General features: G+C 37.2%; 1 protein-coding gene across 2 annotated transcripts; it reads right to left on the reverse strand.

Moving 5' to 3' along the window:
* Positions 1 to 4,676: 4,676 nt before the first annotated feature.
* Positions 4,677 to 18,788, reverse strand: LOC137953199 (WD40 repeat-containing protein HOS15). 2 transcript variants are annotated; one of them, XM_068800472.1, is made up of 14 exons: positions 18,597 to 18,788; positions 14,400 to 14,545; positions 13,691 to 14,156; positions 13,098 to 13,192; positions 12,967 to 13,013; positions 10,545 to 10,695; positions 10,199 to 10,262; positions 8,273 to 8,431; positions 8,059 to 8,180; positions 6,709 to 6,783; positions 5,588 to 5,641; positions 5,430 to 5,503; positions 5,240 to 5,314; positions 4,677 to 5,123 (listed from the first exon to the last, which is right to left on the reverse strand). In XM_068800472.1, the coding sequence occupies exons 1-14, from the start codon at positions 18,655 to 18,657 to the stop codon at positions 4,904 to 4,906; spliced, it is 1,809 nt and encodes a 602-aa protein (XP_068656573.1). In that variant the 5' UTR covers positions 18,658 to 18,788; the 3' UTR covers positions 4,677 to 4,903. The 2 variants fall into 2 exon arrangements, 1 of the variants encoding a protein (XP_068656573.1); XR_011112352.1 differs by lacking the exons at positions 4,677 to 5,123; positions 5,240 to 5,314 and adding an exon at positions 5,740 to 5,791 and having other exon boundaries at positions 5,469 to 5,503.
* Positions 18,789 to 18,852: the final 64 nt, after the last annotated feature.

Consider the following 18,852-nt stretch of genomic DNA (forward strand, 5'->3'; position numbering starts at 1 on the left):
GAGAAGGTTACTTTTGAAGATGTAGAAATGGAGGTGCAACAATGGTGAATATATAGGTGGTGAGTAAGGGAGAAAGAGGAGGGTGTTCTTCTTCTCTCTCTAACATGTGTCTCACTAACCAAATCCTTCCTAGAGTGCAGAAAAGAGACCAAATGATGAGGCGCGGTTGACTTAGGGAGAGAAAATAGAAAAAGAGATCGGGGAGTTGAATTGGATGACAAGAACAAAAATATTCTGATGTTGGGGTGTCAAATCAATCGCGTTTCTTGCTTTCATGATAAGGCCTCCTTGCTTTTCGGTGGCCTCTCTCTTCCCTTTTCCTCCAAAGCCAAGTGGAGCGAATGACTAAAGATTCCTACCCCAATCCCTATGCCTGCAAATTTGGTGATGAAATGTCTCACAGAAAGAAAAACCCACCCTCCTCCTTCAGACATATCACATCTACACGCAATACTGCAGGCTGTGTGAGTTGTGACTGTAAACCAATCCTCCAACACGCCTGTGTGTGGATCAGTACCAAGATTTTCCCTCCTGAAAGCCGTCTCCTTTCTTTCTTTTTCCTCTCTCTCTCTCTATCTCTCTCTCTGGAGGAGAGAATGAGGGAATTCTGAAAAACAGGAGGGACCCATTTCTGCTTTCTTTTGAAGTTTTTTTGGAAACTAAACAATGTAAAAAAAAAAATAGAATAAAATCACATAAAGTCCTCTTCTAAAACATCATTATATTCTTCCTTAGTTCTCTTTTTATGTTGCCAGTTCTTCATTAGATCCCACTAACATAACTTCATCAGCTGCTACAATAAGGAGATGATTATATCTTTACCTTTTCCTCTCCTTTTTTTTTCTCTTTCTTTTTAACCCATTTCGTCTTAGTGGGTGAAAAACCAACGATTGGATTCGATCTTTTGAGAAATACTGGCAAGATTGATGAGGGTTCTGATGAATGATCACAAAAAATTGCGTCCAGGCAAGATCTGCATCATTTCAAAGTTAGGTGGAGTCTTACCAGTCACAGATTATCGTCTGCTTATCACCAATTATTACTGCAAGACTGGTATGCATACTTCCATTGTCTCCCTCGGGAGACCAAGCGAGGTTTAACCAGGATAATTAAAGGAGTGATAGTGATGAAAAATAAGAGAGTTTCTTACCACGAATGCTCTGGTTATAGTGAAAAGGGGTTGGGGGAATGAGAGAAATGGAGCCCAGACAGTGGAAGAAACGGTGGGAACTCATGATTAAGCATCCCAACACCATAATATGCACGTGTAGGTGGACCAGTCGCCATTGTTGCTCTTTTTGGAGGAGTAACAAAGACCACACGGCCTTGGAAAGAGGAAGAAGAAGAAGATGAAACAAAGAAGGAAGAGAAAGGGAGACAGAGAATCCAGTTTTGTTTTTTTTTTTTTTTTTTTGTTCTGGGCTTTTAGGATCCCAAAGGGGAACTGTTGTTAAAGAAGAGAGACTGGGGAATCAATTGAGTGCTGTAATGAGTGCCCTAACCGTACTGCACACGTAGGGTAATGTGACCCAGATGGAGAATTTTGAGAAAGAAACATTCAGTCAGGTTTGACCAATTCATTTATGAAATCAATCAGTGTCTTCTGGGGCCTCTTCCTTTGGCTGCTAATGGTTGCTTTGTAATCCTTCGCAAGAGCCTGCACAGTGGTTTTCCTGCTCTTCAGATTTTATTCATTCTCATCTCTTTGATTCTCATCTTATCATTTATGAATCTTATTTACCTTTTTAATTAATAAAATAAGTTAAATAATTTAAAAATTAAATAAACATGGTTACTTTTATAATATCTAAATTACAACTCTTAAATTAGTAATTTAATATAATATTAAAAGTTATGAATATAATAAATAATTAAATAAGATAATTTTAGTTTAGTCTAAATTAATACAATAATTACATATTAAAATAAAATTTTAATTATTTTTATAATATTTAGATACTTTATCAAATTCTTATATTTACAATATCTTAATTATCACTCTTAAATGTTTTTTTTTAGAAAAGACTTTTTTACTTTCTCTAAGAATCTAGACGGGCGAATTCGAATATATAGAACGGACAAATTTAAAACTACGACAAAACGATCACGTTAAAAAATGATTCTACTAACTTCGTGTAGATTTCTAAAATAAAAAAATAGTAACAAAATCGGATTGTTCGTTCTTCCACTAATTTCAAGATGGGCGAATTTGAATATATAGAGCGGATAAAGGAGGTCTTCATTATTTAGCTCAACAGATGCAGTCGAGGGGCCGAGAGGGCGAGAGCAAGCTCAATCGTCGGTATGCAAGAAGAGAGTTGATAGAGAGCGCGAGTGAAAGTGAATTACACAAGTCATTCGCTTTTACTTTCCCTTGGTGGGTGCACACTAATGAGATTTTGGGTAAGTGAAAGTGAATTCGAATTAACGTAAGACCATGTCAGAACTTACAAGATCATCAATTAAAAAAACAAAAAAAAACTGTTAAGGGGAATCGTCTCTGGTTTCTCTATCTCCTTTGCTAAGAGGTCGCTTTCTGCAAAGGTGACCTTTGATCCAACTGAACGGGAATAAGGCTCATGGCACTATCAAGATCTTTTCCCAATTAGCCGGTGATCGTGGAGATCGCTTGCTCCAAAGTCCAGCTGACTTGTTTGCTGCCAGGCATGCCTACTGGTTGGCATTCTTTGAACTTTCAACATTTTCATCCAATTGATGATACTGGAGCAGTTTTCTTTCTGGTAATTTTTCCCAATTAGAAGAGTCCTCAAAACCCACTGTTGTCTTCTTTTGAAATATTATGCTCTGACCATGTCTGAGGATTTTGACCTTTGTGTTCTGTTTCCCATTCCTGTTTGAGTCTCTTCTGAATTTCTCTACAATTTTTGAGAAATTTTGGTGATTCAGGTGATAAATTCCAATCTTGAAACTAGATTCACCAGTAGGAATTTCTTCGGGTAATGACAGCGGAATTGTTATTCTGTTGGTTTCCATTACCTGTTCTTGTTCTACACCCCACTGTTATTTTGAAAAGAAGGTTCCCCTGCCAGAATTTTGTCCACTAAACCTAGTTCTTATCATCTTAAAAGAAGAATTTTTTGTTTTTTCTTTCCTGTTCTTTTCACCACACAAGTGCTTTCTCTTGCAAATAATGGAGCTGCTGCCATTATTGCTAAATACTCGAAATGCCGACACAAAGATGTGCCAAACCATGCTATCAACTACTTTTTCTTCTGATCATTTGATAGAAAATTTTATTCATTAGTATGGCTTGTACAATATAAGGGAGCAGGAGGGTTCGGATCGGAAGCAATGAAGAACTTACTGGAGTCCAAACATTGTTTTAAGGAAAAGTGATAGAGAATGTTGCCTCTGCAACCCTGTTTTGATGATCTTTGTCTGGCCTTGGTTTAAAGTTACCAAAAAAACATTTTACTGTCAAAATTGAGAATCAAGGGTTTTTTTAACATATGCCTGGCATGATTCAAGGGTGTGATGTTTAGATGGAGGTTTTAAGGGTCTACAATTGGTTTAACTAATTTTGACATTTCATGTCCTGGAATTTATAGTTGGATCCTAGGTGACAAAGGCTTCTCTTTGGAGGTGATTTCTCTACTTTCTCTTCAAGGGTGTCTGTTGTTCAGAGCTTATTGACTGTGGAACTAGGGTTTTGATTTGATTTGCTCACCTGGCACTAGGGTTACTGAGCTTGAAAAACTCTACTTATGCAAATCACCATTCATATCACCAAGATGAAGAGAGGTTTCTAGCTGTGAATCTCCCAATACCTGCGCCCATCAGTCTCCAAATCACAATTTGCAGTTTTGTTCTAAGGAATCGGGAGGTGGGTCATGCAGTTATATTTGGTTTGGAACACCTCAAGCAATTGCTAATGGTCAAAAACCTGCAATTCCCTTTAGGCAAACTTCTCCTGCACAAAATTTGAGCAGAGGCGTGATTTGCATAGCCAATTCACATTTTTTTATCAACTGTACTAACATCAATACAGGGATCTGGTTTCTTTTTTCAGTTTGGATCCTCTGTAGGAGAGATTTGATATGTGAAGTTCTGATCAGTTATCTTATCATTTGGATATTAGTTTCCTGACTTTTGCTTACTTATTCTAGTTTTTTTGTGATTTTGCTTCTTTGGCAGCTTAATCTACTTTCTTTGAGGCCCCACTGAACCTAATAGCCTAATGAATAAAAAGTTATATTGTTTCATACTAATGTTACAACACATATAATCATGTCAACATGCACATTGATGATGATCAAAAGCTTAATCATGTCCTTCTTTTGGAAATGTTTCCAAAGTCATCTTCTAAGTCATTGCCCTATTATCTGTGTGCTGTCCAAACATAAGAATAGACTTAAAAAGCCTTTCAATTTAAAAATGACAAGGGGGAGGGGAGGCGAGGGAGCACCCCCCTCCATCCTTCTCTATCTTCCTCCCATCAAAGAGAGACCTTAGTAATGGGAAGGCATCCTGCTGTCTCTCTCTCTCTAGATTAGGTCATTGTAATTGATTAAATGATTCATTTAATATTAAAATTAATTATTTTAATTAAATTATATAATTATGCATTTAAGTCACAAATATTATCATGTAATTCATAACTGATGTGATTTAATCAATAAGTTATAATATAACCTACTTAATTATATAATCCATAATTCAAACTATCATATACTAATTTTAACAGGAAAAAAGAAAAAGAAACATGTCATCTGTACAGGGTAAAGAATTGGTTCTTCTAGAAATCTCACCGATGGCAGCACGAATAAAGTATTGTTGGATAAATATGCATCGTTTTAACAGAAAAAGCCTATCTCAACCTGCACAATATACACATTTCCATGGAAGCCACAGGCCGGGGCTTGATTGCCTCAGGATTTTCTCTCTACATTCTGAAGTCCAAGACACAGACATTGTTGTTGGAAAAGCACGCCGCAATTTTGTCGCCCTCTTTGTTCCAGCAGACTTCAAAGATACCACCACTTCCTCTGTATGTTTTCACAACCTTAAAATCTTTCATTGACCAGATATGTATGCTCTTATCTAGCGAACCACTTGCCAGATACTCCCCATTCGGGCTAAATGCAAGAGAATATACTGGCATTCTGAGTGTGCACCACAGTATTGGACAAATTAGTTTCAAAGATTTAAGTAATTTGTGGTCAGAGAGTAGGCCACATTATCTTCAGTAAAATGAAAGCATTCGAGGGCATGGAAGTACCTGTGACTGTTCAAGCTATAGAGCAGCTGCCCCAGCTCTACATCCCATAGCTTGATTTTTGAGTCAAATGATGCACTAGAAAGGAGTCAAAGTTCCAAAACTAATCGTCATGATCTCCAGGTACTTGAATCCAAACAGAGAGGAAAATACTGAAAAACTTAAAATGGAACGCTCAGCAACCTGTCCCTACCTGGCTAGCACTAATTGCTGGTTAGGATTGGCCGTGGATGGGCCAGTAGGGCTCCATCTAATAGTGTATATTTCCTGCAGCAAATTCAGGGCTATGTTCAGTTATCCACATAGAGTAATAATGAAAAACCCCATAATAAAATGAAGATAAGGGATGACCTTGGTATGTCCCTTCAAATCATGCACACATTTGTCCTGCTTCATACTCCAAATCTGGTACGTGTTGAGTAGATAATCAATATTATCAAATGTGATATTATGATGATCTCCAAATTTATAGCATCAAAATACAAGCTTCAAATGCTACTCACCACAACAGATATTTAGGCTCAGTAAGTAGTTTGATAGAAATCATGGTGTAACCTGCAAAAGTGGAAACCAGCATTTTAGCACCATATTCAAGGTAGCAACTGATTGAAAAACATGTAGCTGTAGAAATTTTATCTATACTTTCCAATCTCCAGAAATTGGAAATTGCAGAATTTTCACAGCTACGATCTTTCTCAGACAGATGTTCCACTGAATGCAGGCTAAAATGTCAGGATTTTACTATTTAACTTCTAAAGTCTCCACTTTGCATGTTAATCCAGATTTCCCAAAACAAAAATCACATTAATTACCATTAATGAATAAGAACAAAGTGTGTGCACTATATGATGGACTAGTTACAAGTTAATGGGTACGCCCCCCTGCTTGCCAGAGAGAGTAACATACCTACAGAAGTCCTGACTTGTTCTCTACACCCTTTAAAAATCATGAGAACTATAAAGACACCCTTCCGTATTTCAATCAGTTCACTTAAACCAACAGAGAAAGACAAAAAGAATCCATAAATTAGCAACCAAACCTTCTTTTTAACATGAGCAATAGGAGACCCATTTTCAACGTCAAGCCTGGTAATTTGGTAATTGAATGCATATTATTTTGGAATTGGTTTTAAATATTGGGCCTGTTGGATGCCTCCCATACTAAATGTAAAATCTCACATTTTAAATATGAGAATTTATAGGTATTTACTGAAGAAAATAATAGCTCACTCACCAGGTACTTTTTGTTCTTTTCCTTTTAACATAATGGTCAACTAGGACATAATTTTCTTGATTTTTCTTGGAAGGTAGGTTCTCATATGCTGTTCTGTAATCAGAAAACCTTTTTTTTTTCAATGGATACATCCCTCATGCTATAGTTCCATTTTAGCAAGTTTGACAACGATATGGAAACATAACAAGTACAAGAAAACCAGCAGAAAACATGTGTGAAGCAGTAAAAGAATTTTTAACCTTTGCAGTTTGATCATCTGAACAAGAGGCCAACAACAAACCCCTTGGGTCCCATTTGATAGCATTAACTTCACCCTGGAAAGTATTCAAAGATAGCTTTTAATCCAACATAAAAGAATCGAGAAATCTTAGAAAGAAATTTTCACAGCAATTCAATGGCTTAATTACAAAATCTTTGCCGAATACGGATAGAAAAGGATAACATCATGAAAGTGGAAGGCTGTAACTTTTTCAAGTGGCAAAAGAAAATAAAGAGGAAAAGAAACAAGAAGAGTTATCATCATTGATGCTACCACTACCACCAAACTGACACCTCTTCGTCTCAGCTATATTGACTTGAGCCAAAAAGGAAGATCGGTAATAGAAAACATGCTGCTAAACCACATCATGAACATTACCATTGGAAGAGGAAACAATGCCCATCAAAAGACTGACTACAAAAGCATTAGTTGAGTCATTTAATATTTTCTTGTGGAAACATCTAAGGGCACCACCACACCAACAGCGCCTTATCTCAGCTATGTTATCTTCAATAAAAAGTAATATCAGTAATTGAAAACATGCTGCTAAACTGCATGATGGACATAACCATAGGGAGAGCATAAAATGTTCAGGAAGCTAGAATAGGTCTTCGATTTCTCTGCATAGATTCACTAAACCATCAAACTTCTGCACTGCACCTTGTTCTCTTTCCCCTAGTCTGTGAAATGGAACCAAGAGGCAATCATCAGTAATAGAAAATCAGCCTCTTTGGGTCATTGATCCCTATGGGGCCAATGTGTAATTTCTCAAGTTGGAATATGGGCAAGTCCGCTATTAATCAGGCATTTAGTACTAATGACCATTGATCCAGAAAGCTATGACCTTTGAATCAGCAGTTGAAGACCAACATATGTTCTGTATCACATTCAGTTCTCATACACAGGTTGTCACTAATCTTTAGAAACTCAGAATCGCCAAGTCGCCTGAATCATGAGTTCCTACCTAAATGTTTTTTAAGTATTCAATCCATACTTCAGTTTCTATCAATAGGCTATGCAAAAGAACCTTATTTTTCAAAATGATGAAATTGTAACCAGCTTACCCAGTAACTTTTTTTTTCTCTGCTTTGTGCCCATAAATCCAATTATTCTGTCAAGTAATTCTGGTGATTTGCAAAGCCAATTTATAAAAATGAAGTTCTGCAAATTATGTACCATAGTCTCCTGCTAAGTAATGTGTAAATGTTTAAATCTAGAAAGAATCATATGCATCAAGCACAACAGGTAAAGAGAAAAATGAACTGTTTGTAAAAGAGTAAAATATAGGAGAATGGGTCTCACAAAATAATCAATGTCTGATTGTACCAACCTCGTGCCCAGAAAAAGTCTTAATAGGACGGTTCTCTCCAATCTTGCAGACATGTATCTTATGGTCAGTAGAACATGTTGCAAAAGAAACATTGTTTCTCCAGTCAACATCAAGTGTTGGTGCTGCAGAAAAGAAACAGGAAGCAGGAAAAGAAAATAAATAAACCTGATTTGAACAGAAAAGAATTCATTCTACACCAGTGAGAAAGCTATACCTGAATGAAACTCAAATTGTTGCTTCCATTCACCTGTCTTCACATCCCATACTATAGCAGTTTTATCCACACTCCCACTCAGAAGAAAATCACCTTTCTTGTTCCATTTCAGAGAGAAAACAGGTCCTTTATGTTTGCTTAGAGTATTCTTTAGTATTCCTGATCAATAGCATAGCAACATGGACTTACATGTATGAGACACATTTTGTAAGCAATAAGTAACATCAACCAGGGAAACACATCACAGAATAAGTAATTTGAGGAACATTTTGTGAGAAATATCTTCTATCTAGTGATAAGTACACAATGTGGACCTATATACAAAAAAAAAAAAAAAAAAAAACAAAGAAATCTTCAAGCTACCTCCCATCTCGATTCCATCAAAGAAAAGGAAAATAAACCAGTAGAAAAGTGTCTCTTCAAAACATAACACCTTATCTCCACAATAGGGATTCAGTCGGCTACAGAACTTGCAAAAATGCAGATAGACGTTTCCCAGAAAAAAAGCTTTTCTAGCTGTATTCTACTTTTTTTTGCCAGAGGAAGGATGAATATAAATTGGAGAGGAGGACAGAGACTGCTCATGGATAAAAAATCAGGTTGTATTCATTTCACGAAAACTTCTGTTTTATTTCTTCTTATCTGTCTTACATCTTGTGTGTGTGAAAAGAGTCTTGCATGAAATAGTTAATTCTCTCAAAGGGATCTAAAGAAAAAGTGTATAGCACACAGATGGAAATGTTTGTACTTCTGCTGCTTTCCCTTTTCCTAGACATGTCTCAAAAGTAATTGGACCCACAGATGCTGCTCCAGAACAAGAATAAATACCAGTGTTCACCAGATTTCTGTTAAATAAATTAGCCTGCATAAACTTTTTAAGTTTCCATTCATGACTATAGTTTTTCTTATATTTAAAAAATTCATGGTTTGTCAATCAACATAATAGGACTCATAGATGTCAACTATTTTTTTTTTTTTTTTTTGAAAAGGATATGTATATATTACAAACAAGAGAAATACAGAAATTACAAAGAAGAGAGCATGTCCCTGACAACCATGGATTGTAGGGTAGCTCCGTTTTTAGCAAGCGCATCATCGGCTGCCAAATTTGCGGATCTCGGAATGTGAGACCAAATACAAGATAATAATAAACAACTTTCAATAATCTCCCAAAAAATATCCCAATGACGCCACAGGGGAGGGGATGCACGCTCGCACCAACCAATGACCACCTTCGAACCCCCTTCGACATGGAGAGGGCCGGAGCACTTATCTCAAAAAACTCAAAACCCATTGAGGAGGCCGTGAAGCTTTGCCGAGGTAGAGTCTGAGATACCTAGAGGGCCGGCATATGAATAAAGCTGGTTACCTAGGTGATCCGAGATAACCCCTCCGAATCCTGAGAGTCCAGGGTTACCAAAAAAAAAACCATCAAAGTTCAACTTAAGGTAACCAGGATCAGGAGGGGTCCATTCCTGCATAATCCGGGCATTTGTCTTCAAGTGCAGCCTAGCCAAATGATGTCAACTAAAACCTCATCTGGTGCTTTATTAAAAAAAACAACAGCAAAAGGTATCCGTGCAATCACTGCTACATCAAACCATTAATTTCAACTTTTTGGTGACACAAAACCAACATCACTCTAATTCATACCAAAAACTCACTAGACCTCATTAACTTCTATCAAACAGGTGCCTTCCCAGAAAACTACTAATCCTGTTGAATGTACATTGGTTCCTCATGTCTGATAATTCAGTTAGATCCAAACAACATTCCTATTGATTCACTTCACAAAACTAACTTATACTTTCATTGTAATCTGATCAGAGTAATTTATCCCTTGTTCCAAAAAAAAAAAAAAAATTCAACTGTAACAGGCAAATATGGATTGAATTCACAACACAATTTGATGAGAACAGAGCTTACCATCTTTACTCCATATCCTTGCCTGTCCATCATAAGATCCAGTTGCAAGTAGTGTCCCTTCACCCTGTAACACCACAAATATTAGAGCAACAAAAGACAGACATGGCACCTGGTGACATTTAGATGAAACTCATTCCTAACCATTTATAATTTGATATGCTGAGCCAATGGCTCAGCTCAGTTAACAGACAGGTCTATTTTCCAGGTGCAGTTTCCACTCTACGGAGTCAAAGACTCACCAGAAGATGTCCAAACATCAATCAAAACTCATACACAACGAACCAGATTTAAACTGTAGAGAATCAGCAATGTATAAAAGCTTTGATCATGTTATTGTTGAACTCACATTCCAGTCAAGAGTTGTAACATCCTTGCTTTTCTCACTTGTAGTGCCCTCATAATGTTTCAAAACCAGTGCTTTTGGAGGTCCATTCTGCATGCTAGAGCTACAAGGTCCATCAGGGATTGTCCAAATTCGAGCTGTAGAATCCCCGGATCTACAAAATGGAAAAAATAAATATGAAATGGATAATACAAAGAGAAATAAAGCATTTAGCTGTGTTAAAAAAATTCAGTAGCACCAGAAGCGGTAATTACATTGTAAAAGCACTGAAAACAACTGTATGCTTCAACTGTAGTACCCAAAAAAATCCCATTGCAAAACACTAACGTCATATAAGATTATCGTATAACCTCAACAAGTGATATAAATGAATGCCCACTAACCATTTTGTAAAACCAGCACATAAAAGTAGAGATTTTTCAAAACTCTAATGAAGATGAGCCATTTGGTTAAACCAGCTCATCAAGTAGAAGAATTGTCCTTCATAAAAAAATATAAAAAAAAGTAGAAGAATTGCCAATGGAATCAATACTTCACAATTACAGAATAAGAGTGCAACAGTTCCATCATGTAAGGCTATCATCTTCCCGATTGGTAGAAGTAAACAGCAAAAACAGGCAGCAGAGTTGTATGCTTTTCATAAAACCCTCAGCAACAAAATGAAAACATTCTTTTTCTATTTTCCTTCAGTAGAAGAATACATCTTACATAAATGCCTTTAGCCAACATATTTGCATTTGTAAATATTTTTATAAGAACCAAATCAGTTTTAGAACATTATTTACTTTTCTTTTTTGTTTTGAAAACCATTTTCCGAGCCTAAAGATTCATTCAGAATACTTGTTTTCCTACATTTTGAACCATCATTTGCAAACTCATGTTAGGAGGACCCTTTTTTTGGAAAAAGATGACCAACTTTATAAAGTAGGAGGAGAAGAACAACGGCTAAAGCAGAGTCAATATATAGAGGAAAACAACAAAAGCATCAGCAACAAGGAAAATCAAAACTAAGCTACATTATTTGCTGGGAGGGTGATTATAGACCATTAGGCTGGCCTTTTAGAATCCCTGCCTCCGTGGAACCATGTTTTATCATATATCCGCACAATGCTTGACCATCAATCAATGTCAATAGAACTTTTCATAAGAATTGAAATACTAGGTCCACATGGAACATCCCTGACTATCATGAATGACTTTATTATCATCTTGTTTATTTCAACAAATTATGTCTTCTCTAACATGCCCATCTCCAGTTATAGCTTTCCACTTTTTGTGCACATACATCTGATCTTCGTATATATGCATTACTCGAATGTTGTATTTCAACAAAAGCTTGCTTCTAGAAATTTTAGCTCCCACTTTCTGACACCTCATCCAGACATTAATCTCTACTGTAACCATCCAACAAACCTTTTTTTCTGAATGTTGATTACACATGCACACAACATCTCTTCCCCTGGTGAGAACTGAATCCAAGACCTCACACTAGAAAGTCCCCTTGTGGCCATTGACCTAAAGGGCCTTTCGACTAAGCATCCAACATGTTAGGAGTTGCATCATCCTCATTCACTCATTAAAACAAGACAGCCTAGAAGCCTTTGACAATCAGAAGAGCTCGCTCCCTCCTTCCAATTTTGCAACATTGTCAAGAATCTAAGAAGGGAAAGTCTCATTCAAAATGAAACCTAATTCTAAACAATTTACAACCTTGCAAATACCAAAACACACTTTAGACACTCATCATTCTTTTCTTTTTCTTTCTTTTTTGGAGGGATGAGAGTGAGGGGAGGATGGTGGGGATGACAGATTAGTGCTAATAAGAGGAGAGCAGAGGCCTCAATAGGGCAAAGATGTGAAAGAAAAGTAAATGAAATATAAAAGGGTGTAATAAAAGCTTACGGGAAGAGCAGTAGGAGGAAGTGCTAGGCAATAAGGTGTCATAAGGTGCTGATATCCACAAAATATAAGGTGTTCTAGACGTTTCTGCTGTTTTATTTTATAGTACTTAACTAGCATTTTTGTAAAATCCGGACTAGATTGGCCACTTGAACTGGGTCAACAGGACCAGGCTCCTGTCTGGGTTAACAATAATTGATACCCAGGGTTCAACTGGACCAGGCATCTGGAGTAGCAAGTCTTGGCTGTCATCCCTACTCCAGCCTCCTTTATGTACACATATGCATGTATATGTGTACACATACATGCAGATAGATAAGAAAAAAGGCTTTTAGAATTTATTGATAACATTTTTTTTTTGAAATAACATTTAAAAATATTAAATTTCATTTCAGTTTTCATTTTTGAAAAGCTTATTGAATTAAATTATAGATAATATTTATGGTTACACATGTATAGAACAAATATGCATCTCATTCAAGAAGGAAGTTGAATGAAGGATAAAGACGAAAAAGAATGTACTAACCCTGATGCTAGAAGGGAACCCACTGGACTCCATGCACAGACGAAAACCTGAAGAAAACCAAAATGGCTGAGTACAAAATAATGACAATAATTGCAATTTCTCGATCAGGAAGAAATACACAATCCACAGACCTCAGAAGTATGCCCTTCCAAAATCGTTACATCAGAACTCGGGATCTCATTTGTCAAAGATGGAGAACTTGTAGCTATATCCATTGGTTCAGGCCCTATCAAAGTGGTCAAACAGATTAATTGACAGAGAAGAGAGTATTACGAAGAAACCATTGAAAAACACAACGATCAGACTTTATCTGTACTAGAAAATCTATTGATTATCAAGTTGATGCGCCAGATTAGATCATACTATATCTACATGTGATGATAACATTACAGCATTTCAACTATCCACACACACATATACACATATATGTATACTCGCTCATAAAGTGAAGAGCACTAACATCCTCATGCTGAACTCCAGATCTGAACAAAGGCACCCAACAAAAGGCACCCAACAATCTCAAATGAATGTTAATATTATAGTTCTACTGAGATAATAAAAAGATCCAGATGCAGCTCTCATTCGCCAACGCACATGACCATTATACATGAGTCAAATATCCCACTGCCTAAAAGGACTAGCAAAACAAAAGAAATACACTTTCCTTTTAGCGATTAGAAAAAAAGAAGCCAAGACTAATTAAATTCATATTGGAAAACTTTACCTCCATAAATAGAATTATCTTCTTCATTAACTTTAGCCTTGACTTCCTCCTCTTTGTTGGAATCCCTATCAATATGTTCCTCCTGATGTTTCTCCTTTTCCTTTTCCTTTTCCTTTTCCTTTTCCTTTTCTTTTACTTTTTCTTTTTCTTTTTCTTTTTCTTTTTCCTTCTCTTTTTCCTTTTCTTTTTCTCGCTCTCTATCCTTTTCTATCCTTTCCCCATCCCTTTCAGCTTCTTTCTCCCTCTCCTGCCTATCTCTTTCCCTTTCACGTGCACGTTCTCTTTCATGGTCCTTCTCAGCTTCTTTATCCTTCCCCTTATCCTTTGTTTTCTCCTTTTCCTTCTCTTTATCTTTGTAGAGATTTTCCTTCTTCTCTTTTATAATTTGACGCAGTTCATAGACATCTTTTGTGATGAGATCCAAGGGTTGTAGGAATGCAAACTCATCATCAACATCTGATTCATTCTGCCAAGCTTAGATCAAGCATCAATCAGGATCAATCAGGATAAGATAACTATCTTCTATAAGGTGCAAAGGTTGCTTCCACTTATACTGAGATAGGAAAGGTGAGGGATTAAGAGAATGGAGCAAAAGCAAAAAAGGAGATTTTTCTTGCACAGGCATTCAAATAAATGTGAAGTTCCTTAACTAACCCAATAGACTGAAAAGTACGTGAATGATACCAGATGTCAAGGAAGTAATGCTCACATTGTTCAAATTAGCTTCTAGCTCTAGATATTGAAGTCCCTTCTGCACAAAAGTAACAAGAGCACCAGGTGGAACTAAATTGCCGTCAATAGGACTTTTGTTAATCCCCGCTTCATATCCTAAGGTAAATGCCGAATGTGTGAAACCTGCAACTTTAATAAATCAGAGAAAGAACACCAAATAAATGATGAAACATACTGTCAAACAAAAAGCAGTATCCATAGATGCAAGTGACAATCATATCTTTTTGGTAGCAATCAACTTTATATGCAACATAACAACAGAAAAACGATCTTTTTCTTGTTTCTTTTTCACTGCCTAGAATGCCAAAACTTTAACCAGCTAAACACCCGTTTAATTTAATTTTGTGCAAACAAAGGTAGCCAACTACATGAAGGAGGAACAATATTGAAAAACCAAAATGGCCAAAGGGACGAAGAGAATATAGATTTAGTTAATTTCAAGTTTCTAAACAACAAATCTCACTTTACTCAAAATAACATGAAAGTTCTAATGCCTATTCTCAAAGCTCTCAAGAGACCCTCTTGAACTCCAAGTGAACTGCCAAAAAAGGTGTACTTGCAATAATGGCTATTTAGAATATTAATTTCAAAGTAAAGCATGATGTCACCCACCATACAGATTAACATGTAAAAACCAAGCTTGGAAAGAAACCTATACAGGTATACTTCAAGGCACAGAAGTACTCATTTTTTTCAAGAGGGATGTTTGCAAACCTAAAGAGAGCTGGATTTGGAGATTTTGTAATTAAAAAAATGCTTCGTGGAGAAATGTTGATGTCAAAATACTATAATACTGATATTTGTCTGCTTGCTAACAATCTGTAAAATCATGTTATTGAAAGATGAGAAAGAGGGTCAGAGAGAAGAGAGCTTTGGAGAAGAAACCATGCCTGCTAACCTCTTCTGCCCTAAGAACTCAATTGTATGCCTTGCCCAGTGTTGTCATATCACTACCAGCAAAAATCTGGGCAAGTATGCCATCATATTCTAGGCCCAAAACATCTAAGAGCTGGGCAACCTGAATCTGATCTTTTTCTTTCCAGAGTTCAGTAGAATCTTTAGTAAAAGGATGAAGAGCATGGATCTCTTACAACATACACCACAATTCTGTAAAATACTCAGTCATTGTCTTATCACCAACTAAGGTTCTTTGTATTATAGATCATAAACCCTAGGCAAGTAATTTTCTTGAGAGAAGATAGACTCCAGCATTTCCCATATCTCCTTTGAGGTGGTGCAACTCAGAACTTGGTTACTCATTTGTAGCTCAATGCTGTTCAATAGCCAAGTCATGACCTAACTATCCTTTGCATCTCATTCATCATTCATAAGGGAAGGGGGATTCTCCGAAAATACTTCAATCTTTTATAAAACTTCAAAAACATTTTGAAGGATCAAGACCAATTCAGGCCTTCTCTCAACCCAGTTAATAAATGTAATATGAATGGTGTTAGAATCCTTGGAGCCTGAATTGTTTGACACATTAGGAGTAACAATCTAGCCTATATTCGCAATGGCTACTCTTCCAGAAACACCAATCCAGTAACACAAATAGCCCCAAAAAAGCCACCAATAACCATGGTTTTCCGACCCACTGGGTTGACCCACAACTCGGCCAGTTGGGTCATGGGGTCATACTCGCCACTTCCATTTTTGCCAAGTTGCCTTTGACGCACCCCGAGTCTAGACGACTTGGCTGACCCGACCCAGTTCCTGATCCCAGGTCAAATACCCTGCTAATAACTATAATTAAACCCCCTTTCAGCCAGAAACAAAAGCAGCACAGACTTTGTGGGCTCCAAACCAGCACACTTCTAGGGCACACCAAAAACAAACTTCCAACAAACACAACAAGATCAATAATTAGAAAAAACACACTTAACAATCAACCATAAACTCAATTATCAACTTTGGAGGCCTGTGCAGGCACAGGTCTGGTCCAGACCTCACTTCAACTAAAAATTCAACCCTCTAATAACTACTTTTTAAACAGTAGCACAAACTATTAACCCTTAGGTTATGGCACAAAGAAGGGAAAAATCTTATCTTTAAGTGCAATTGGCAAAAGGATAAGATGAAAAAAAAAAAAAAAAAACTATCCTAAAATCACACACTTGAAACAGATGGACCAATGGCCTTAGAACTTACCCCCTATGGATCACAGTACTCTTATACCATGTAAAATCATGTGATTGAAGGATGAGAGAGCAAGATAGATAGAGAGAGAGAGAGAGAGAGAGAGAGAGAGAGAGAGAGAGAGAGAGAGAGAGAGAGAGAGAGAGAGAGAGGAGGAGAAGGAAAGAGAGAACTGGGTGAGAGAGCAGTCTTTATACCTCTCCCATGATCCCATATCTGGTTTTACAAATTCTCTTAAAACAGATTACATCAAAATGACAAAAAGGCCCCTCAATAGACACATATATAATACAGGTAAGAAGCATTCAGAAAATACATGAAAAGTACACCTTGAAATTTATAATTCAACTTCTTATGAGACTTCCCAGCACAAATATATACTTCAGAAATGACTAAAATACCCATGAACTCAACAATATCTAATGTTGGGCCTTCCCCATTGTGGAAGTGAAATCTCTGCTAGGATGTGGTGCATGCGCTATACGCTTTAGAGGGTGATCAGTTTCTTGGCTGGGGAAGAATCCTTTAGGTGAATTGGCTGGGGGACAAGAAGACCTTAGTTTCTTCAATAACAGGAGATAATGGTTGGGACCATCAGCTTAAACAGAAACTAAGGAATAGTGAAATCACTGAAGCCCGCACTCTCATGGATGTACTGGAGAGCCAATACAGAAGAAAGTTATGAATGGATAAAATTATTTGGAAATGGAAACCAGATGGAGTATTTTCTTTTGCCTCCTGCTACAGGCGGAGAAATGATACTGATCACTCTGTTGGAGATGCTGCTGCCCTGGTCTGGAAGTTGTTGGATCCCCCTAAGTTATTGTTTTTCAACAGGACAGTGGCAAAAAAATAGTCCTAACATAAGACAATTTGCAGCAGCATGAAACTTTGATCATTAACTCCTTCCTTGGGTTCTGTGGGGGGCAAGGACGAATCAATTGACCATTTATTACTCGATTCACATTTTCCAGCTGCTCACTTGTGCATATGTGCACCCAATGCTTTCAAAAATCTGATAGTTAAGAGCTCCCTCCTTGACCCCTCCCCCTTCTTGGGAACCTTGTGGTATGCATTGTTTGCCACCGTCCCTTGGTGCATATGGAACACAAGAAACAGCAGAGTTCACAGAGGTAAAGTCAACCCCATTAAGAAGGTTATTGAAAATTTTACTTGATGGAAGTCATTTTAGACACACACGCAGGTGATTCAAAAGAGATTTAGTAGCAAATTTACCAGCAAACTGGAGAGACGTTTAGTGTACACAACACAGAGAAGCAGAAAAAGAGTGTTAATACCAGTCTGATGTAGTTTGTAATTGTTGAAAAAGACCACAAGTCCCGCACAATACAACATGTAAACAATTATGACAAACGCTAATTCAGTGGAGAAGCCAATGAAGGCATTTCATTGGAGGTTATTGGGTTATTTTCAGTCAAAACCGCACACACAGTCGAGCCCATATATTGTACAGGTCTTCCACAGCAATTAACAAGCACAAATGCCTAACCACCAACTAGCTCAAATTCATCCAAGTCGTGGTCCAAGGGCTGCACTTTTTTTTTTTTTTTTTTGACCTTACGACATTTCATTGAAAATCATAAAAGAGCAGAGTTACGGGCTGCACTATATTGAGTGATGGCTTATGACCACTTTATTTCTATTCCAAGTCTAACAACATAAACGGCATAAACAGCATCCAGTTTGAATTCTGTTTTTTTTTTCAAGAAGGGAAAAAAAGGTTTCCACCTGAAGTAGCAACTTTTTTTATAAATTAATAAATAATGTTTATTTATAAACTTCCCCAGACAAATTACAGAAACATGCATTTTATCTCGTCACAAACCCCAACAAAAGAAGCAACATTAGTATTCCAGCTCTAACACAGGTCATTCATAAGCAAAAACGAGTAACTGCACCAAAAGTTAACAACAGCCGAGCAATGAAAAAGAACAGATCTGCATGCTCATGCTCGAACATGACTGAACCCTAAGAATGAAGATAACAACGGCGAAAAGAGGAGCAAGTGGGAACTAACCGGATTCATGTAGGTAACGGAAAACGAGGTAATTCAACTCAGTCGAAGTGATAGACGCCATGACAGACACCCAAATCGAAAAGAAAAACGAATTTGATCTTCAAACGAACCTCATCAGCCCTCGCCTCTCCCCCTACTCGCGTTCGTTGAACAGAACAGCCCTTTTCTTGGTCGTCTTTCCCTACGCCCCTGATTCGGATTTCTATTCGTTCCAGCGCCTTAGCGATAGCTTCAGCCCAATCAAGTCACACGGGGC

The sequence above is a fragment of the Aristolochia californica genome, unplaced genomic scaffold, assembly GCF_029961685.1.
Source record: "Aristolochia californica isolate CCGP_79_NKW_82.1479 unplaced genomic scaffold, dmAriCali1.0.hap1 SCAF_16, whole genome shotgun sequence".
Classification (NCBI taxonomy): Eukaryota; Viridiplantae; Streptophyta; class Magnoliopsida; order Piperales; family Aristolochiaceae; genus Aristolochia; species Aristolochia californica.

What these genes read in the sequence shown, in the direction of transcription:
- LOC137953199 (XM_068800472.1), bottom strand. Translation starts at nt 18,657, where the DNA reads ATGGCGTCTATCACTTCGACTGAGTTGAATTACCTCGTTTTCCGTTAC. An exon ending in AGATAATTCTATTTATGGAG is followed by an intron (nt 13,193 to 13,690) that starts GTAAAGTTTTCC and finishes CCACTTTGATAG; the next exon opens with GGCCTGAACCAATGGATATA. An exon ending in ATTTGAAGGGACATACCAAG is followed by an intron (nt 5,504 to 5,587) that starts GTCATCCCTTAT and finishes AATTTGCTGCAG; the next exon opens with GAAATATACACTATTAGATG.